The following is a 23,184-nucleotide window of genomic DNA, read 5'->3' as shown; positions in this document are numbered from 1 at the left end:
GTGTTTTTGGGCGACCCCCTCGGGGCTGGGGATGCCCCGAGCCCCTGGAGAGGGGTCCCGGAGAGGGGAAGGGATCCTGGAGCGGTGGGAGCAAGGAAGGCGCTGACCCTGCGCCCGCCGACACCCGCGGAGCGCAGGATGCTCATCCTGCTCCTCCGAACAGCAGGGCCCGCAAACCGCTCCCGAAAAATCAGGGAATTAATTAACGCGGCCCTCAGGCTGTTTTCACCAACAGCTCGGACTGGGGGAGGGAGGGAGGGAGGAAATAAAAGCAACATGTGCGCCTCCTGCCTTGGAGCATCCTCCTCCGTCCCGCTACTCCAGCAGAAGCCACCAGCGCACCTTTCAGACGCCTTTTAAAAAAGCACGGTTTTACATCGCAGGCAATACTCTTCTACGCGGACAGTCATTTCACACCGAATGTTTTCAGATTTTTTTTTTTTCCCCCCTTCCCACAGATATCTAGACTAAACCACCCGCCAAAACAATTTGGACCATAAATAGAATGCACGACCCACAGCAAAGCTATCAGGAGAAAACATTTATGGGCATTTTTCTAAACTGGAGACTGTAGTTACTACTTGTCTTGTGGGCTTGACGTTATAAAAACAGCCTTAAAATCGACTGTAGTGTGCCCCTGTGATAAATAACTTTGCATTCCATGACAGTTATTGTATTTACTTTGCTCCGTTCTGGTTTATTCAAATAAATTCAGCACAAAAGAATAAAATTATGAAGTAAGCGTTTCCTTACAGAAGGAAAAATACCTCATGGCAATGAGGCCATTTGAGAGGACTTCTCACAAATGGCCTGCCTTTGTGCTGACAGAAATAAAATTCTGCCCATGAGGAGAACGATGTCGTTTCTAAGCTTTGAAAGCTAAAAAGGAAAATTGGAAGCTGAAGTATCTGCACTTCCAACATTAAATAAGATCTTTATTTAACTCTCAGAATAGGAGCCAAAACGTGCTCTTTTTTCTTTTTTTTAATCTTTTTTTTTTTTTTTTTTAAACCACAGCAAACTGATATCCAACCTTCAGCAACTCTATTACCAGTAAATAAAAGAACTGATGGGGCTAATAAAATATGGGGAGGCTGTCTGTATTTTTCATTATAAAATATGGTACAAGGGCATTGCCCTTATTGTACTCCTTTTTTGTTGTTGTTGTTGTTGTTCCTATTATTTTTTAATAGAAATCTCATAATTTGAAGTAACAGTAAAAAGTGGGAAGGGGGGGTGTGGAAAAGGCTTTCTCTGTCCCTGAAAAATCATCACTGAATAGAAACTAAACACGCTTTTTACTTTAGATCAGGTTTAAAGTTGTTTTAAAAATGTATCAAAACAGTATCACATTGATTTTCCAACTGAATGCAATACAGACTACAGTTACCAAAAGAACACATCTTAGGAATACCACATTTTAAAAAGATATTTCTTTCTGGTAACAATTCCTAACAAGACCAGGCATACATAAAGTTCTGATGTAATATGCATAATCATTTTATCTCATAGCTTTAAGTATGCTTATCAGAAAGAGGGGGGGGGAAGTACAGTATAAATAATTTTCTTTGTTCAGATTTTGTATAAAAGTAGCACCTACTGATTGAAGAAACCACCACTGCACTCTGATTCAAGGCTCTGAGTGTGAATGAAGAGATTTTAGTTCAAAAATTAGGTAGATTTTTAAATGTCTCTCTCCAAAGCAAAATTATTCCATTTACAGTAATACATCTCAAATAGTTTCATTATAGTAGGAAGAAAACAAAAACTCAAAGAAATAATAGAAACAGCACATGTTTGATTACAGAAAACTGAAGGTGAAAAAACTTAAGAAAGCTTTAGTAAAAGTGCTCTCTTTTCAACATCATCTCTTTCATTATTTTGCAAAAACGGAGAATAAAGTGAAACAAAAAACACTTTCCTTGCACTTCAAAAGCACACACTGCAGCGAATAAAAAAAGAGTATATTAACAAAAAAAATTTACCTTCCCAATCAGCCACTTAGCACGAGACGAAACAAAAGTCTATGATTCACAAACCCAGAATCCCAAGTGGTTCGTTTGACTTCCCATCGTCAAAACAGTCCGTGCTTGCATTTCAGACCTGATGCACAAGTTGTGAAAGGCAGGGCGACAGCAGAAAATACATGAAATTAAGGAGACCAGAGCTCAGGCAAAACACAGATAAATCTTGATTTTAACAGGACACATTGTCTCAAGAAGTACTGAGGAAATTCCACTGCTAATGAATAGGAAAAAGAAAGTGTGTAACAGCACAACGTGCTTGTTTTCATTTTTAAAGCGAGGGTTTAATTTTATTTTACAAAGATAATCTTTCGGTTTCACTCTTTTGTCTCGTGCCAGTCGTTTGATATCACTTGCTTTACTTTGAAACTCATTTTCACAACCACACAGTGATTTCAGCAACACTGCCCACATTCAACACAGCACCACTTAGAAGCTGACAAGTTCGCTGTCGGCCAAAAAAATGAACGCAGACTGAGATGTCAGTCAGCAGCAAAGAAAACTAAAATTAGGTGTTACAAAAAAATTTGTGGATTTGTTGGCCAGTTTTAAGGGTTTGGGTTTTTTTCACAGCTCAGCTGTCCTGCGATCCTGCAGTGGTGCGAAAATATGAGGCACGTGCAGGGAAGAGAAACTTTGTGAGTGCCCAGAGGGCAGGACTGAAAACCATTGGCATTGAGGACCTACTGAAAAAAAAAATACAAACCCTTCCATCACAGGATGCAATCAACAGCGAGACACAAAGGTGCAGGAAAACAAACCACCGTGGAAATACTTATTAACCTTCAAAATGTCTTCTATTTAAACAGAGACACTTTCCATTCACAGTGGCCTGAGTGACTGAGTCCTGAATGTCATTTATTTCAGGGCACCTTAATCAGAGCCAGGATACAACTCTGCACAGGTTTTCCTCTACCTTCCTCTTGTCACAAGGGATATCCAAATGCTTACATAAGTCAGACTCTTCTGCAGTCACTGTATCCATGATATCCCACAAAAAAAAAAGCCCAAAAGTTTCTCCAGTGCCACACATTATCCAACTGTTGAAACCAGAACAAATGAAGCCAAGGAGACTGCCAGTATCCTGGGTAGGCAGTAACACAGTCTAATGTGACAAACCACTTTCAGGCTTTTGAAATATAAGAAAGGAGGCATTTTCCTCACTTTCGCTTGTGGGTTTTTTTTTTTTGATTCTAACCCAATTCTGGTTGATGGAAAAACTCTCATTAATCTCAGTCACAGAGGCTTTAGCCTTCCTAGCACTGCACAAACTATTACAGGAGCAGGGAATCTTATCCTTCTCTCCTCTCATTCTTATGAATCAGTTTCCATTACCAAAATCATCATCATAATCAAATGATTATGAGAGGGACCACTAAGAAGAAACAAAAAGTTATTCACACCGAGTTTCAAAGTACTCCAGTGTACAGTCAGCAGCTCAAGTACACACCCAAAAGTTTAAGGTACTGAATATGTCCAGCTCTCAGAGAAATCTGATGTTTCTGAAGAAACTTAAAGACCAAAAAAAACTGTCGAGATCAAAGGCAGTGTCTTTATTTCCCAATCAGTCTCTTAATTTTCCCTGCAGTTTACTAACTTTGGTCACGTACTGAGCACATTTTGGTTGGGTATTTTTTTGTTAGGGTTGGTTTTGTTTGGGTTAGGGGTTTTTTTTTTACTTGTTTGGTTTCTTTTTTATCAATTACATGACAGTAAACAAACCCAGAGCATTCTCTTCTCTAGCTACAAACAAAATAAGGTACGCATGATTCCTCTTTTACTTTTCTACTGGCTTTGTAAAAAAAAGTGCTACAAAATTCCAAGCCCATAAATTTGACTAATAAAGATGTAAAGACTGAATCACAAGTGGGGCGACTGCAGAACGATGGATTCTTGGTCACAAATGCATTTTTTTATGTTACATATTTTATATTACATATTACATTGCGTCACAAATGTTTTGGGGATTTTTTTCAAGCTTCCCAATCAACGTGGAGAAGGAGTCAGACACATCTTTCCCACTAAAAACCAGTACTGAAACCAATACAACTCCTCACATGAATATGCAGGACGGGATTTAGACTGCACTCTTTCTGCCCTGTGTGAATTATCCATCCCGTTTCCATTGTACATTATTAAAGTGACTTGTTTTATACTCCCCCCCCCATCTGTGCTGTAATTTATGGGAATTACAGTTAACGATCATTTGCCTTTATGCTTAATCAGCATATCAATAATATGCTCTGCACACACTGAGCAGCTCTTCTTTCTTCCCCCTTTCACGAAACCTAGAGAAATGGAGCTGGTGTTGGACTGATTGGCATCACAAAAAGGTTGCCAAGGCAGGTGCTGGGGATGGTAGGACAGGATGGAGGCCTTGTGGCCGCTGCCAATCAACAAAAACCCACCATTATATTTTTTTAATTCTGTTGCCTTGTTATCTAGAGGGGCTGGTGCTTTGTAATCCGGGGTTTTTATGAGCTTGACCAGCTCGGTGTTACTGAGGCCAAGGCTGGGGCTGTGTGGGATGGTTCAAGGAGGGATCACATTCTTCCAGGGTGATATTACTGGCCACAGCCTAAAACACCGGGTTCTCATGTGGGACACACAAACCCTGGAATACAAACGAGCTACAGATCTTAACGTGAATATTCAGGAATTTATGGAAAGCTGTTATTATATATGCCCATGTTGAGGCTGACTTAAAAGAATAAAGGAGAACCCTTGAATGCTGAAAACGGCAACCAATCAATTTGAGTCATTTTGCCAGAAATAAATTAATGGCATGTATTGATAGGACAAAATTATTAACCTACTAAGAGGTTTAATAAACACTTCAGCTAAATTATTTTTTTAAAAATTCTGTCACTCACCAGCCTTGCTATACAGACATTTATGAGAACACTGCTGCATGTTTGAGAGGAACTGGCACACCACCAATATTCTCATTTGTGAGTCACAGCCTCAAGTGCAGCTCTATTAGCTCTACCTTGTAAATCACCACCATGCCATTAGCAATCTTTCAATATGATGTGACATCTTTATTATAATGTTTTTCCACTGAAGTTTAAGTTCATATTTTAGTTGGTTCTGAGACAGACACAGCCATATTTACCAGGTTTAATTAATTGACTATAAATAAAGGGCTGTAGAAAGAAGGCGTCCCTTTCACACAACGTTCAAGTTGTCACCATTTGTCACCAAAATGCCAATTTGGACAGGATAAACATTACTATTTCTATGCTTTACATTTATATTTCAATATGTAAGCTTAAAATTTGACAGTATTTTGAAGACTACATTTTAGAGACTCTGTTCTCTTACAAAAACAGTGACAGCATATGACCTACATTAATTTACTAGTAGGCATTTTTTAACTAAGAATTTCCTTAACTTGTAAGAACATCAGTACAATTCCAGAATTTACCCTGGCTTCAGTGTCCGTGGATATCACAGTAAATAGGAACAACATGTACAGATACACACAAACAAGTTGTGCCGGATTTATACCTGACAAAAAAACTTGCAGGAGCTAAAAAAAAAAAAAAAAAAATTGCTTTGACAGATCTGGGGGCCCTTTGTGGTGGGGTAATGCAGCACATCTGTTTTTCTTATAGCCCCCAAGATACCCTGTATCATTCCTTACCAACTGCTTTAGGCATCCAAGGCAAAAGAGACACAGCTGCAGGGAGGGGAGCAGCAGATCTGCACAGCTGCAAGGAGTTGAGCAGAGCAGCAGAGTGGAGCAGAGGAGGGGGCAAGGCAGCTGGGACAGAAAGGGGAGGGAGGGGGAAAGGCTTTGCAAGGAAAAAAAAAAAAAGGAAACAAGGAAAAATGCAAAAATATAAAAAAAACCCTGATGAGCCAGAAGTTGCTGGAGAGTTCCCTCTTGGACATCCTGTTTAGAGATGTTTCTTACTGGGAGAAGTCAGCAGGAAAAGCCCCTGGAAAGAAACATGAACCCTCTTCCCACTTCTTCCCCACGAGAATGGAACAATTTTATTCAGAGACACAGAAAGAGATCCACGTGTAAACTCAAAAAATAAACCAAACCTTCCTCTCAAGTACTGCTAAACACCTGCATCATACTTAATATCAAGGAGGCACAACCTCAGTATTAACAACTGAACCCCACAAGGCAGAGATGCAAAGGTACTGTTAACACCAACCTCTGTAAAAGTGAAAAGGTGAATTAAGAGATGACCAAAGCAACAAAAAAGCCCCAAATTTGCATGTTCATAACCCTGCAGACAGATCAATGAGCAAATACCAACCAACATCAACATGGTTGGTTTGTAAAAAGGACAGTTGTTGGATTCTTGGCTAGTGCCAGTGTTTCCTAAGGATTTAGAAGTGGCAGTACTCTCTGGGAGAGGTTTGCTCGTTGGGTGGAAGACACAGGCAGACAGAGATCAAATGATGGCATTAGTTCAAAAGCACAAATGTTCTAAGACTCCACTCCTGTATCTTCAAACAGAATGTCCAGTTTCATGAGCTCTAGATACAAGGTAAACAAACAAACAAACAAAAACCCAAAACCAACCCTCCAGAGCATTACTTAGACATTTCTTTAATAATATTTTAAGTTTTAAGTAAAAGCACTTGAACAATTCAGCACAGAAGTCACCAAATAAGTACTTACATCACCCACTTAACGTTCACACATTTTTCACCTTCTGCTACTTCCACCAGAATAAATTAGCAAATAATACAATGAAGCTGACCCATTATATCTTCCAGAAATACACTTTACAGCAGAGCAAGAAATAGTACCTAAAGAGAGCTTTTGTTGTTGTTGTTGTTCAAGCACCTCTTGCTTTCATTTTGCTCCACTGAGAGTGAGCTCCTCCTGGAGTTTTGCAAAGAGAAGGCATCGTGGCCATGTGAGCTACGTTTTGCAAGTTTAGAGGCTATTTTTGAAGCTCCAAAGAACCAGCACCACTGCCCAGTGTCCTCTGAAGAGGAAACAATGCTTAAACAGCACACTGGTGTGCAGCAGCACTCTCCCAATTCCCAGCCTGGTGAACTCACCCCGTGCGATGGGTAGGAGATCCAGCCCAGCTCCCCTTGAATTGTTTTCGAGTCCAGAAGATTAACTACAAAAGAAGACAAAACGAAGAGCAATGAGTTTCCTTCGCCTCTGCCCAGTTAACCTCCAGTTACCCAGACCAAGAGACGTGTTTATTTGAGGGCCTTGGGAGCACTGATTTGTTCAGGTGGCCCCGGCAGTCGGCTACAAAGAAGAAAAAGGCAGACAAATGAAAAGGATTGTCTTGTTTAGCCTAAAACTCAGTATGAACAGCAGACAGGGAACTTCTGAAAACAGAAAAAAAAAGTGACAAAAAACAAACAATGGCTGGCTGGCTAAATTAATTACAGCAGGGGGTGGGAACTGAACTCTTCTATCAGCTGCACAAACTGCAGCCTTTTCCCCTTGGATGCCTGAAATTTGGGTCAATGCATCTAAACTACATTGGTGAGATCTGAATATTTAAATCATTATTTGATTAAAGGCCGGTATTTGGCATATATAATTTTTCTGAGAATACAGGACTAAATAATGAATGCTGATTAAAGCCTTTCCTGCAGTTCTTTCTTCCTTCTGGTCTAATTTGTTCTCAAATTATCTTGCAGTAGTGTTTTCTAAATGTCATGTGTAACACATTAGATATAAAAGTAATTATTTACAACATTACAAGTTCAGATAAACCTACTTTTAAAGAGGGGTATCAATTAATTGCTAATTTTTCTGGGTTTTTTTTTTTTTTTTTTAGCTCTGAAACAGTTTTGAAGAAAGATTTTATTTGTAAACAGTCTGACAGACATTTTCCAGTCAATCAAATCACAGCATGTTTATACACATTTTAAAATAAACATATGGTTTATACCCATTTAAAAATAAATACATACATCCAAATTAAAGGATATTCTTCTTTGTCATTTACTTCTTTGTTTTTTACAAGCAAAAAAGTCAATTCTGTTCCTTATCTTGGACAGTCTCCAAGTGCTTAATCACAGGGTTCTCTTACTAACCATTTCTTTATCAACATGAAGCAGAACAGGTGAATTGATACAAAGTACTATACAAAAAAAAAAAAATAGCATTTATATAAATACAAACCAATGAACTGTTAGTACACAACTTGAAAATGCTTGTTTGCAGCTGTGCCAATCTGTGCACCTTCAATATTTATTATCCCTGATCTGGGCTCACTTTTGTTGGGTGTGTTCACTCTCCTCCACATCCCCCTTAATTTTTCCCCCCCTTCAGTATGGAAATTAGTGATGATGAGAAATGAAACAAATCTCATCTTATGATAGGGAATTTTAACACCTGAGAACAATGGATCTGTTCGAGGTGGCCACTGTAGCACTCTGAGCAGCTTCAGCTTCTGTTTGAAAGCCTGAAGGGTTGTCACTGCTCCCAGAACCAGATGGCCTGGGTGTTGATACTCCAAGAAAATAGAAGAAGATACCAATAAAAAGAGGGAAATTATCTGTGGATCTGCTAAGTTAAGCTACTTGTATTATTTCATTATTATCCTTTTAAGCACTGTTTAATTTTGGATATCACTTTAAAAAAAAAAGAGCTATGAAAGCATTATTTTTACTGTTAATTAGGATGTACAGGAGGAGACACAGTAGGGAAAACAGGTGTACAGTATTAGAAATAACACCACGTTACAAACAACCTATAAATATACATATTTTCTACTTCTGTATGCACACATTTCTGTTGTGTACAGTGCTATACTATATATATATATATGCTAATATATATGAATGAGCTGCTCTGCCATCTATGTGGGAAATGTTTCCCCTGCAGTCATACACCCCCCTTTAAGAGAAAACAACAGTACTGGCAATTTTTACCTACATTAACAAAGTAAATAACTTCATTAATCCTACAGAAAGAACAGTCCAGTAGTATACATTCCTTAGCTCTGAATTTATCAATAATTAGGTTCTCAATCACCCACATAAAGAAAAAATCAGTCAGTCCTTAATGGAGTGCAAAGGGCCCTGGGCAGACTATTCTGGAGCAAGGTTTGAACCTCCAAAAAGGAAATAGTAATAAAAATTCAAAAGGAAAATTGCACTTCTCGGGTCTGTGAGCACAAATTCCCACAGATTACGGATCTCCTGGGATCAGACAGATATGTTTGTTGTGCATCTGCAGTGCGTGGTGGCGAAGCAAGTGTGACTTCTGAGGTAAATTACTTGGCAACAAGCTGCTAAGGCAAATCACTCAGGAGTAAACTTAAGTAATATATTTATTCCTTAAGAATGAGCTTCCTGAAAACATGATTGCAGCCACTCTGGAGCTGATGAATTCAGTCCAAATTCATCGGTCACATCTGGAATAAATAAACGGGCAACAGACTCGCAACCTGGTGGTAGCTTCCCCCTCCAGACTTGCCAAGCGGTTCCAGCTCGCCCCTGAGGTGGAGATGATCAGCATTCAGCATCTCTCCTCTCTGTGCCACCTCCTTGAAGGTCAGCTCCCTTCTATCTCTCAGAGCAGACTTACCAGGTGAGCAGCAATTCCTGCAAGAAGCACTCAGAGGAATTACAAACCTTGAAACCATTAGGCAAGTGACTTTTTTACATGCTCAAAGACTCTTCACTACATTTTAGAAATCCTTGGAAGGCAAATTGTCACACTGACTTACAGCAGCTTCTAGTTCAGATGTGTGTACTGTTCTTTATCAGCATCTAAAATGTAAAGCATATTTCAGGTAGCAGCCTGATGAAAAAAGGTCTTCCTTTCCCTTAAAAAAGCTTCTGTCACGCTCATTTTCCTCGTGACTTCAAGAGAGAGTTGCACACCTTGATAGAGAGCAAACAATTAATTCAGAACTTACAAGCTGCAAGAATGCTGATCCCTGGACAAAAATGACAGGGAGAGGCAACAGAACATTGATTTTGTCATTGTATGTCCTAACATTGCCTGTTAATATGAAAACTGAAGGGGAAAACGGAGAAGGACAGACATTGAAGGATAAACAGAATTGGAAGGGTTTGCACACTATGTCCCAAAAACAAAGCTATATAACTTGTCTTTCTATTACTACTTCCCAGAAGGGAGTGAAGAGGCAGTTTTACAAGTCAGGCCACATGAAGGGGAATCGGGATTTCCAGGCTCTTTCTCAAGTTTATGAGTTTCTCACACAACTTCTACCTCCTTCTCCTGTAAAACTGTGCATCACTCAGCTCCCACAGGAATCCCTGAGGTTCTACCAGCTGGTTACTAAGGGTAAGTCCTAAACCAGCTGAACAGTTTTATTGCTACTGATGATGCTTTCTGAGAGAATGCCTTGAAAAGGATTACTGGTTGTGCTAAGGAGACACAGAGGAGCTCTCAAAAAAAACCCCAATTTTAAATAAATAAATAAAGTGATGTCTAACAATCTCAGTGTCCTGCACTGGTTCCCATCTTGTAAAGAACTCACTTTAAAACCAGTGGTAATTCTATTGGCAGCTATTTCTGCCAAGTGGCAGCACGCAGGCAAAATGCCAATTAAGAACGTTTCTTCTTAAAAACAGCTTTGTTCTCCAAAAAGAGAACATTTGATCCCTTTTGAGAAGCTCTCCCCTGCCTGATTGTCCCGGCCATGCACAACTGCAAGAGAAAGGATTATCGGTTCCCTCAACGTGGACTTCTGCCCAGGGAGGGTAAAAAACGAGCCTCTTTCCAGCAAGTGGGGCAGGGATGGGGATGTGGAATGCAAAGCTCCCTCATTCTCCTTCTCGTGGCATCAAGCAGAAGATGAATGAGGGCTCGTGTGGAATTTGACACACAGGCCCACTCATGCTACCTGAAACTGCTTCCAGATTTCCAAGTGAGGCTCACTAACAGCAGGAGGAATGGCAGTGACAGAAAAAGAGCAGCAAAAGCAAGATTCCTGATATATAGCCTGAAAGCAGCATCATTTCCAGAAACACTTGGAGTAACAACTGCTACAGTGAGTTGAACTCAGCGTAAACACCTTCTCCGAGAAACGAAAATAAACAAATGTTGTGCCAGGTAGAACCACCCCCCAAAATCCCCTTCACTGTCTAAGAAATGTCTAAGCCTGCTAGGAGGCATCATCTTGCAACTTGCAATATCTGAAGTACTGCCTATAAACAACTTGACCACTGGAAAGCATTTCCAAATCACATTCTGTACCAAGGAACTACAGAGCAATAGGCAATGACGTAAGAAAAATAAAATGTTTTTTCTTCAACTAATTAACATTTCCCATTAGAAGTTAAACAAACCCCAAGGCACAAGAAACCACCATCAATTCATCTTTTCCTGTTTGGCATCAAACTGTCAGTTCAGAAATGCACTAGTCAGTTATTAAGAAAATGCCAACAAATGGGAAAAAAATAAATTTGCTGTGCAACATAAAAAAAATAAATTTAAAAAGATGGTGAGTGTCCGTAATTGAAACGTGTCATATAATCCTGAGCAGCAAAGAAAATACTCTGTGGCAGGAAGTCAGCCAAAACTGGGTTTTGGGGTGGGACAGAGTGGAGTCAGTGCAAACCCTGACGTACATTTTTGGAGTGGTGAATCCTTCCCAGCAAAGGGAAGACTTGCACCTCGATTTTCATCTACCTCTGAGTACAGATCTGAGCCTTCTCAACTTGCCCATTCCCCCAGCAGTGGCAGATCACCTCTGTGCCTCTGGATTATTCTGAGGCTGGAAGAAACACCCACAGACAAATAGACAGGCAGGGCTCAGGCAAGGTCAAAGTTGCACCTTGGTGCAAGTTGAATTGCCAAAGAAGATCAGCTCTCACACTGATGCTGCCAAAATCACGCTGAAATTTGCTAAGGCCGACCAAGAAATCTTTGGAAGGGACACCAAATAAAAAAGGGTGACCAACAGCGAAGCATGGTTTTAAGTAGCTCCAATTTGCTGCTTGTCCAATAACAGAAGTCAAGTCTCCTGTGATTTTGTGGTCCTGTATTTCCACTCAAATGTTTCAGTGAAGATGTTATCACTGCTCAGAAGAAAATTGTCCTTTTAGAACACCAGAGATGATCCAGGTCCCCATTTGACAATTCAGCTTTGTCTCCCTCCAGCCTGGGACACCCTAGGAAGCAAAGACTCCTAAAAGCCTCCCAAAAACAGCCAGTAGAAATTTGTAGCCAATCCAGATGGCCAACAGTTTGGCCCATTTACCACCCAACTCTTTTCCAAAGGTGAGATTCCTACTCCAGCTCAAAGCCAGACTGCAGTTCCTTGGCGAGGCACAACACTCTGAGGTCTGCACCTTCAACCCTTCCTTGCCTGGGACTGTTTTACTGCAAACACAAATATAATTTTGTGCAGAACACTTCAAATTTGCCAACTGTCACATTTAACCTGGGGTTTGCTGATTCAAGAACTCCGCCAGGGTGGGAGCAGGAGAGGAGCAAACAAGGGAAAACCAAAATTAATTAAAAAGCAGTTGCTCCAATACTGAAGGCAGGAGCTTTCAGAAAAGACTGGGTAGTCCAAGTTTCCATTATTTTCATTTAAATGTTCATTAAATAACTGTTTCCAAAGTTAGGAGATTTTGTTACAAATATCATATGAAAAGACAAATGATTAGCCGTATGTGCCAAGTTACCTACAGAATATTACTTCTATAGAACATACACGCTTACAACACCCATTTTGCCAAATTATAATTTTATGGTAGTTTTCCTCCAGCTTTTGAAGAGGAAGAATTTCATTTTCCTCCCAGATTTTACTCTTCTCAAACACACTCCCCAAGAGTGTTCACGGAGCATCAAAAGCTGTTTCCCCCACCTGACTGTGGCACCTTGCAGGAGTTATTCTGGCTACTGTAAAGAGAACACAAAGACAAGCCATCATTTCTGCTCCAATGATGACATGTGAACCAGCAGCTCTTTTTGCAGGAGGACACTCTTTTTGCACCTTCACACTGCTTTTTCTCGGAATACCTGTCTGTGTTATCTTGACAACCATCCTCATGGATGAACACAGGCAAACCAGATTTTATTTCTTCTTCTTTATTAGTTTGAAACGTGAGAGTCCTCCTGATATCGTTCAAGTGGCACAAAGCTCAATTTCCCAGTATGCAAAAACATATGACTGGTAGTGGGCTGGAATGCAGTGTTTATCAAAGGGGCCTAATAAGGTTTTGGTTTTATTAGGCTATTTCCTGTAAGTTGATATGTGCCAGTTCTTTTCATTAAGGTAAGGATATAAAAATTAAAAATGGATTAACTTAATGGGTTCCAAATTACTGTGATGCTTTTGCTTCTTTGCATTTTTATTTTTTTTTTAAACAGTTCCAATTGGTCCTTTTCCAGTACTTCCTACAAAAGGCAAAAGCCATAAAGCTTTTAGATACCTGAATTACAGTTTAGCTAAACTCCCATTCAGATACAAATCCCACTAATCTCATTCTACTCCACCACTGTGGCATTAAATCTGATATCAGTGAGGCACTGTGTTAAACATGGAAATGCAAGATTGGGGCTACTGTGTTGAAGGGAGTTTCGGCTCCAAAACCCAGGTTTAACTTTCTCAGGGAAAAAAAAACCCCAAAAACCAGAAACTATGGATGAGATTCTGTTACCTAAGCCCAGGCACTCCCTGCCTTTCACCAGCCTTGCAGGATGTGTCACAATTGTCAGTCCTGTTGGGTGCCCAAAATCTGAGTCACAGAAATGGCACCACATGTGCTGTTGAGCCAAAACTCAAAACAGCAAACGTTACTCAAATAATTTTAATAAGTTCTAAAGCACTTCTCGAGCACATCTAACTCTATTTACTTCTTTGCTCTTACTCCCTTGGGGAAAAAAAAAATAATTTGCAGTATGCACTAACTTTACAGACTTGAGCTCTCTGAAGAGCTGATAGATTTGGGGTCTACCAGAGCGTGGCAAAGATCCCCCCTGGGGAGGCTTCCAGCAACTTAAAGGGGAAAATAAATGTTGCATCATCATGTCCCAGGTTCACTTAAGGTAAACTGAGAATTCCAAACCTGGTATGACACGCTCAGTTTCCAGAATTCCAGACGTCACAAAGCGTCCCAGAAAAGATTCTCGGGCACCCACAACACCCAGGACTGAAAGTTCCTAAAAGTTGCCACAAGTTTTACTGCAGTTCAAACATATTCAAGGCCCTGAAATCAACACAAATCATAGCAAATGATCAATACCCCTTCGAGGACAGACATTTTTGAGACAGGGACCAGAGCACAAGTCCAGGAAATGACTATTCATTTGTTAAAAAGGCTGTGATATCCCCCCAGTGAATCAGCTGGCAGCAAGCCACAACTCATAAAAAAAAAAAATTGCTTTTAAGAAACTCCTTGCATGGGGCACGAAAAACAAAACCCCTGCAAGGGGAGAGAGTTGTGTTGGGTTTGGTTTTGTGAGTTTGAAACACAGAAATTAAGACTTGTAAAAAAAAAAATATATATATATCTGAGAATCATGAAGTACTACATTTGGAAAGCCACACACTCAGGTGTGCCCTGATAGTTTTGTCAAGCTTTTCTTCTCTACTTCCATGAATTAAGAGCTCCAGCTGGAATGGACTAGGAAATGCTTGGGTCCTTACATGGATACTCCACAGATAAAATAAACCCACAGAACAAATGACTAAACATCATGGTGCAACCTGGGGGGAGTGAAATGCCAATAGCATAAGAAATCTCCTCAAATGTCATGTTGAGAAAATCAAGATGCTAAAACCATTTTTATTTTCCAATACAGTGATGTCACCAACATATTTCCATTGTTTGCCAGGTTACCAGAATTTATGGAGGTAATTAATGCAGAACATGTGTGCTGAGCTATCCGTATGAAAAATGGAATTGCCCTGACTTCATTTGCTGCCTTTGCAACCAAAACCCTGCTAACATCTTTTTCCACTATTTCCATATGTGAGAAATACAAATATTTATAACAAAGGTAAATGACTAAATGACTGCTCTATCCCCATCCACCCACAAGCCACTTTTTCATGTCCCTGTCTTCTGCTTATTCTTCTGCTTCCATTACCTTCCCACAAGGGGCTCAGGTTTCCATTATGTGCCACAAACTAAGCATGTTCCCCGTGCCTTTTTCTCCAGAATTTCTTTCCTTGGTTGGCACAGACAACTTCTGTTTGAGTTTCTTAAACAGCTTCTGTCCAGCTCTAACTCAGCTCCCAGGACCAAGGCAACCAACTAACTCTGGAAAAGCAAGGCCACTGAACACGTCATTCTTCCCTTGTGCCTTTTCTTCTGGGCATCTACAGGATCAAAGCATGCCCCTTCTGGTAAACAGTATTTAGAAAAGAAAAAAAAAAGGACATCCAGCCCCCACAATCAGGAAAAAGTGATCTTTGCTTTCTACACTTTCTGGCTGAATGCTGAATTCCAGAAGTTTTTGCAGGGCAAGGCTATCGCCATCTCAGAACCTGTTTCTATATAAAGGCCTTAAGACAGTGTTCTCCACAAACATGAAGGTTGGACAGAAATATCTTGGTTTGCTTTTTTTGTTTGTTTTGTTTTGCTTTTTTGGTTTTCTTTTTTTTCTTCTTTTTTTTCTTTTTCTCCCCCCTCCCACTGTTTTAAAGAAAGCACTGCTAGAGAAAGACTAAATAGAATGGTAAAAATGCCTCTACCCTGTCTTAACTGCAGCCTCTGTGTAAATTCACCACTGGTAAATCACAGTCCTGAAGCTTACTAATGTAAACAGAGCTAAGACTTTCAGGGAGGCAAGGAATTTCTTAATTTGTGCTTTGCTCAGTGTTCAAATCACTGTCAGCACTGGATTCTGGGTTTGTTAACACTGTCATTATTCGGGAAAAAGTTTGGATTTTGGTCTGATTTTTCTAAGATTCAGATCTGACTTTCACTCCATCTCTGCCTACTTATTCTCTTACTTTAATCCCTCTCTCCCCTTCCAAAAGACATCTCTCAAAAAGCCTTGCCTCTCAAAAAATCCAGCACAGCAAACCCCCTCTAGCTGCCCTTTTTAACTTCTCAGAAACTAAATCAAGAAACCCCTGGTCCCTTGCTGCTATTTGTTACTGCACAGAGTTTGTGGGAAGCTCACCACGGACCAAAACATACTTTTTGTGCTTTAATTACAATTTATTTAAATAGTAACTCACCACTCTTAGGTTTTCTACAAAGCCCTCCATTCCTAGGCACCAATTTAGAAGTTTTAGTTTTTAATTACTGTCCTATACTTCAGCAAGTTTAATTACTGCTAAAGAAAAAATAAAAATAAGGAGGACACCAATGCAGTGCAAATCTTTCCATCCAAACATAGATATAAAACAGTAAGAGAAATCACTTGGAAATAAAGAAAAAAAAAAAAAAAAAGGCACCATTCCCACACCTTATTACACTAAACTGCCCTGACTGAACCTTAACATTCAACCTATTGTTCACTTAATTGCTAGCAAGTTTCAAGGACTGTTCCTTTGGTCTGCTATTCTTCTTCCATCAATATTTTTCCAGTAGATTAACGGGATTTTCCTCCATATTTTGCCTGAAACAGCAGGACACAGTAGTTTAATGAAGAAAAAAAAATAAAAAGGAGAGTGGAACAAACGTTTCTGCTTGCAGTGTGTCTGATTTAATAATGTCTCTGCAAATTTAAGGCTCTACGTGCTCGTGTTTCATTCAGGCTCCCCCCTCCTCTCCCATCACCCTGGCAGGCTGGAACTTCTCTGTCACCATCTCAAGGTTTCTTTCAGGCAAGATTATCTCTACTTCTATATCTTTATTTCTTTCATTCATTCACCGCAGAAATTTGAAAGGAACTTTCAAGTCTGAGGGGCTGAATTTTAATCTCACATCCGTTTCACATTGGAAAAAAAAAGAAAAAAAAGAGCGCTTACACTGCAAAATAAGGACTTGCACTTGGATTTATCAAACCCTAAGGAACTAAGGAGCACGAGGCTGCTGCTGGGGAATACAGCCCTAACCCCACAGATTGCCACCACACTCCATTTCCAAAATTACACCACTGGAAGAGTTCATATCTAATCTTCTGAATTAGCCTCTTTAAAAGTTTTGGTTCTTTTTAAAACAGTTTAAATTTTAATTTTTTTTTTTTAAAAGCTACTGCTCTTAAGTGTTTATGGAAATAAGGGTTCCACCGATGCAGTGAACTTTTAGCAAAATGGATCAATCACTTAACAGTAGTCACATCCACTTGAAAACAAAAAAATCCTCCATTTCTGTATCATTTCTTGTGGCAAGTCTTTTCCTTTCCCTAAGTATATTTTCAGCAACGCTCCAACAAATACAACGATACATTTGCGAAAGAGAGGAAACGTTTCATTCCAGAAAAAAAGCAACTCTTTGCATGCTGGAATTATCTTTTGGAAAGGCAGTGAGTTATTGGGAAGCCCTCTGAAGTTTTATCTAACACCTCTGGATAAGTCCAGTTCATTTTGCACTTCAGGGTATCAAAGTGACTTTTTGTGTTGCAGTGTCAGCTCCTCTGAGTTGAGCTTTGAACTTCACCAAAAGCAAGGATTCGTTTATTGCTCCAGGGTTTTTTTGTTTGGTTGGGTTTTTTTTGTTGTTGCTTTATTATTTATTTATTTTTAACAGAAAAACCAAACAGCAGCTCCAAAGCAGTGGTACCTACACGAATCACAGGTATCTCATGGCACTAACTCAGGCTCTGCATAAAAAAAATCTACAAACAGTGGTGTTGTATCTGGTAACAGCTCTGTAGTGACCCTCACTGGTGATAAAATCCAGAGCTCTGCAAACAAGAAAATGAACACCTGCATCCGTATTTCTAAACTTTCATCAAGTGGGGATTACAAGAACAAGAGCAATTACGTACACTCCTAGAGGAAAACTTACTTTTGATTCTGTTTGAAAGCTTGTAAGTATACTAATAGCAATTTCCCCAATGCCAGCAGACAATAATTTAAAAAAAAAAAAAATTAAAGCTAATTTGTATATCCCCCCAGACGGGCATGAAAAAAATTAAGTTCATTCTCAATGCACTCCTGATTTGCAAAGATTTTACGTAAATAACTGTTCAACTTGGTGTGCCTGTTATCTGTTTCATGCTCTCCCTTCTGGTGGTGCCTCTGAAGCCTGATTTCCTGAGGCTGAGAGCACAGAAGAGTTCGAACCCCTTTCTATGCCCCGCCTGCTTTGTTGGGTTGCAAAGATGTTGTATCCAAATTAACTGCAGTAAGAATTAATTGCCGTGTCCAATTTGCACATCTTTTTGTGTTTTGAACACCTGCTTTGAGTCTGGTATAGCCAATGTAGTGGTTTGGGGGGTTTTTTACAAGCTATATTGAAATCAGCAGTAAGTCAAGAAAAAGTCCAGTGACAAACAGAAAAAAATAAATAAATAAGTTATTCTGGGTGTTGCAGCCTACTATCAAAAATGTTGACAGAAAATGATGAATTCACTCAGCTTCTCCTGTTGCACAGGATTTTAAAACCATCGTGGTGTGAGTTTAAAAACATGTGTGTTATTTGTCTAATCATACAGTTTGGGATTAAGCACAGAAGCTCTGAATAAGACACAGCTGTGTGAGAAACAGCCCTGTAGCCTCCCCCTGACTCTGAGCTTCGGGAAACTAAATTTTAAGAGGTTTTTCACATTAAAACTTTTATACCTACTTTTAACTTCTCTCGCAGATAAAAACTCAAGCCAGAGGCACCAGCAGGAATTGTGCCACGAGAAATGAAGACTCCCCCTGACCTAACAATACCTGACACACAAGCAAAGCAAGATTTGTAAAAAGCATTTCCCCGGGCAACCCCTTTTGATTCCACTGAAAAGTTCCCAGTATTGACAGCCTTTCCCAAAATTACAAGCAAGACTTGGTCAGGCATTTTGCTCCATGTGCAAGCATCACATTTTTCAAAACCACACCAAGAGCTGTCATTACTACAAAGGCAAAGTAAATTGTCTTTAGCAACTTTAAGTGTTAACAGAGAGCAGCTCAGATAAAATGCTGTATTTAATTACACAGTTATGCAAAGCTCTGAGAAGGCAGTCAATGAAAAAAGGATGAAACTGCATCTCCAAATCAAATACAGACTTGAGCAGAGAGGCTTGATTGGAACCCTTTTGCTGTAAACCAAAACTATTTGAAACCAAGTACTGTAAGCAGATTTACGTATTGATCTTTTGGTAGCTGTGTTCACAAGAAATTAATTTTATGCTAGATTGAGGGGTTACAAGAAGTTTCCTGTCTGCACAGTCAAAATATTATTGAAGCAATTCAGGTTGTCAGTAAAAGCTTAAACAAATTTGCTGATAATCCTGTTAATGACCTAGGTCAAGTGTTAACTGTTGTGGGTTATAAAACAGTGAAATTAAGGTTGCTGGTACCCTCAGGCAGGCAATATAGTTACAGAAGAGACCGAGGAAAATTATTAAATTAAAGAACAATAAAGCTAATTTGATTTCTTGATACTTTAGGAATTATTCAGAAAAAAAAAAATTGCATCCTTCTAAGGAAAAAACCACAACCCTCACTAAGCGGAAAAATGGAAGAAGAGAACGTGGTTCAGTTTGCAACTCCAAACCGAAAAAAAAAAAAAAAAAGTTGGATGTCAAATCTTCCTGATGTTTTCCTGCCTCGCTGAAAATGGCACGCACCTTCCCAGTGCACACCAGATAAATCTGAGCTTCACAGAACCCTCCTGAGCTCCCCTGATCGTGCAGGTAAAATTCACGCAGCTTTCTGAGGAGCACGGCAGAGAGAGTTTAAAAACGAACTCGGCGCAGAAGTTTACATTCCAAGAAAAAAAAAAACACTCCAAATAAAACTTGTCTGGGATGAAGCAAATTAGCAAAATCTCAAGCACTCCAAGAGAAAGAGATAAAAAAGGACTGCACTGGACACCACAAAAAGAAAGAGGCCAATAACTTGCCTTCAGTCCCTCTTTCTTCCCTGCAGCCCATCCACTCCCATTGCAGGATTAGGACTAACTCAGTCATCATTTTAATGATCAGTTGCAAATGTAAACTGAACTTGTATTTACAAAACAGAAGTATTTCTTTCAAGTAAAATAAATTTAGGAAATATTTTCTGATAGCTCTGAACACGCCCATGTAATGTGCCTAGTGTAACATTTACATCTCCTAGAAGTTAGACAAAAGCCATATAAACACACCAAAAGATTAGTTCCATCTCTTTTTAAAAGAATTCATGAGGAGACTTTCAACAGTGGCTTTAATATAAAATGCAGGAAAAATAAGTATACATTTTTATCTACACACCTTTATTAACGGTCTGTCTAAAATACACCTTTTTTCATTCTCAGTAGTGAAAAAAAGGAAACTTTTCTAAATACCCCAGAGAAATGCAGAAACATCTATCTCTAGTTTTGGGAGGAAATTTCTGGGAAGAACAGTAGGAAAATAACTGTAGTGGTTAGAAAAAGATTATTTAATACAGAGAAACATCATCTTCTGGCATGGTTTAGAGCTGCATGCTAACACTTGTTCATCAAATTAGTGGGTCAGCAAATCATAATAATTCAGATTTCTAAATTCACATGATCAGCCTAAATACATCGTAAAAAAATAAATAAATTACTGAGCTTTCCTAAATAGGAGTAAAAAAAAAAACAACAGAAAAAAACCCCACAAACAAACAAACAAAAGAACCTTTAAAAGTTACTCTCTTTTTAAAAGAAACTGTCAGTATTCCTGGTTTTGAGAGGCACAGCAAAACACACGCTTCAAAAAAAGTAGCCAGGCAAAAGCACGTTACTCTCTGGTAACCGCATCTATGCTGTTGTTTCCACCACCTATTTTGAAAACACTGCTCATATTATACAAGCTCTTGAAGCTGAAAAGAGAGAATGGAAGCAGCATTTGCTCAAAGATGACTGGGACAAGTGTGTTTAACGTGCATTCCCTATGATACCAATTTCTTTCCCCTCTTTCTCAATTTACAGAATGTGCCTGTCTGCCACTGCCATGGAGGCAGAGCTGCTCCACTGACTGGCAGAACCACAACAACCATTCCCAACAAGCTTTTAATAAGACAACAGTAACCCCTATTCCCACTCTAGATTTCATTTCTGAAAATAATTTGCAAGAGATGACAATATTTAGAAAATAACGTATACCTGGAGGGCTTAAAAGTGACTATTGAAAGCACAGTCTTTTAAATAAGCACTGCATATAAAACAAATTTACATAAAACACACAAACAGACGACATATTGCTCTTCTACCATAATGGTGCCATAATTACATCCTACCAATGAAACCAGCTGATTAAAGATTACCGAGGACTTGTGAAGTTTTCATCTTTGCTGATTTATTTTTTATTCTAGTTCTTTTTCCTCCCAGAAAAAGTTATCTCACCCCCTTATCCCACAAGCACCCAGAGAAATAATCAGAGAAAAAAACTGCTCTAAAATTCTCTAAATCAGAGAAGTAATTGCTCTAAGAGCTTTGATATCTGCTCCTCTGCACGAACACTGCAGCTCGAGAAGGTGCAAGTTTTGCATGGTTGTTAGATGCTAGAAGTTCTTCACAACCTTTGCCCTCTATATTTTATCCCCAAAGATAATTACACTGGACATCCTGGTCATGCCGAGTGCCCTCACTGTGCAAGTAAGCGCAAGTTGCTTTTTTTTTTTTTTTTTAAATAGGAGAAAGTCAGTTTTAATTATTTTTTAAGTATTTCAATCATTTTTTTTCAGTGTGCAGTTATCATTACTTTTTTTCCCCTGAAACCTAACGCGCATTTTCAGCAAACGTCATCTTAAAAATTAACACAGCGAAAGAGAACATAACATAAACCACTCGCGCTTTGTTTCTGCAAACTCACACACACGGATACACGCGCACAATTTCAACGCGTTAATAGAGCTCATTACAAATAACACCACCTGATACAAAACCACTACAAGGAACCAAGAGGAGGTTTTAAAGGGGAACCGGCTTCGCTTCTTTTTTTTTTGTGTATTAATTGAAAGTTTTGAAAAGCAGGACGACTAAGGCAAGCAACACGCGAAAGGGCTCACGGGGTGAGGGGACACGGGGGTCACCCTTTAGCCTTTAGAGCCGCTTCCTACCGCTGTCAGCTCTCGGCTGCTGGAGGATGGAGCAGGAGGGCACCTGCCGGGGCTGGGATGCTCCGGCATCGCCGGGGCTGGGATGCTCCGGCATCGCCGGGGCTGGGATGCTCCGGCATCGCCGGGGGTGGGATGCTCCGGCATCGCCGGGGCTGGGATGCTCCGGCATCCCCTGCGCGGCCGCTCCCGGCGCTGCCCCTTCCCCTGCCCGCCCTGTGGGCTCCTCGCTGCCCATCGCCCCCGGGAGCCGGGGGAAGGCACACCCTGCCCTGCCCTCGCCAACTTTCCTCGGGGAGGGGGCGAGCGGGGCGGCCCCACTCATCCTCTCCCCCCACGGCGAGCCCGGCGGTCCCGGGGGCGAGGAGGGGATGCCACCTGGGACCACCTTCCTAAGGGCGAGCGGGAACGGCGAACTAAAAACAATTAAAATAAACAGGCAAGCGGCAGGGGTGGGGAGACACGGATGGACGGGAGAGCAAGGCGAGGAGCGGTGACGGAGGGAGAGCGGAGGCAGAAGCGGGGGGTCACCCGGCCGTGCCGCGGGCTCACCTTCGTTGCCGGGGCGGGCGCTCAGACGCGCGGCGGCGCCGCGGGCAGCGCGGAGCAGCAGCAGCAGCAGGAGGAGCAGGAGCAGCAGCGTCGGGAGCAGCGGCGGCGGGCGGCGGCGGTCCATGTCGGCAGGCAGAGCCGCATGTCTCCGCGCCGCATGCCACCGCTCCGCGCCGCCGCTGGGACCGGGAGCGGGGCCGGCGGCGGCAGCAGCAGCAGGAGCAGCGGCAGCAGGAGCGGGGCCGGGACCATGCCCCGCGCCCGCCTTCGCGATGCGCCCGGGAGGGCCGCCCCCGCCCGCCCGGCCCCGCCGCCACCGCCACCGCCCCGGGCCCGGCGCCGCCCCCGGCCCGCTCCGCCCACCCGCGGGGGGCGATGCGGGCGTGGGGGACGCGGGGAAGGCGGCGATGCGGGGAGCGGGGCGCGGATCCCCGGCAGAACCCGCCCGCACCCACCAAGGATGCCCCGGGGTGGCTGCGGGAGGGGGGGGGTCACGAGTCACGTAACTCGAAAGCCTCGGGTGGGTTGTTTAGCCGGGTTATCACGCCCAGTTATTAACCGGCCTTTCCCTG

The 23,184-nt window shown here is 41.2% G+C and overlaps 1 protein-coding gene across 2 annotated transcripts in view; it reads right to left on the bottom strand.

Moving 5' to 3' along the window:
• EPHA3 (EPH receptor A3) overlaps nt 1–22,788 on the bottom strand; it is a 183,041-nt gene extending 160,253 nt beyond the window's left edge. Inside the window, exons 1-2 of one of the 2 annotated variants that reach the window (XM_050333637.1) lie at nt 22,613–22,788; nt 7,056–7,120 (exon numbers count right to left, since the gene is read on the bottom strand). In XM_050333637.1, coding sequence (XP_050189594.1) covers nt 7,056–7,120; nt 22,613–22,736 — 189 coding nt within the window. In that variant the 5' untranslated portion in view covers nt 22,737–22,788. The remainder of the gene's footprint in view (nt 1–7,055; nt 7,121–22,612) is intronic. The other variant, XM_050333636.1, reaches the window with a different exon arrangement.
• Between the last annotated feature and the right edge of the window lie 396 nt (nt 22,789–23,184).

This window comes from Myiozetetes cayanensis, unplaced genomic scaffold (genome assembly GCF_022539395.1).
Source record: "Myiozetetes cayanensis isolate MyiCay16 unplaced genomic scaffold, myiCay2020 scf5-8, whole genome shotgun sequence".
NCBI classification, from domain to species: Eukaryota; Metazoa; Chordata; class Aves; order Passeriformes; family Tyrannidae; genus Myiozetetes; species Myiozetetes cayanensis.
This window is presented reverse-complemented; position numbering and strand designations above follow the sequence as displayed.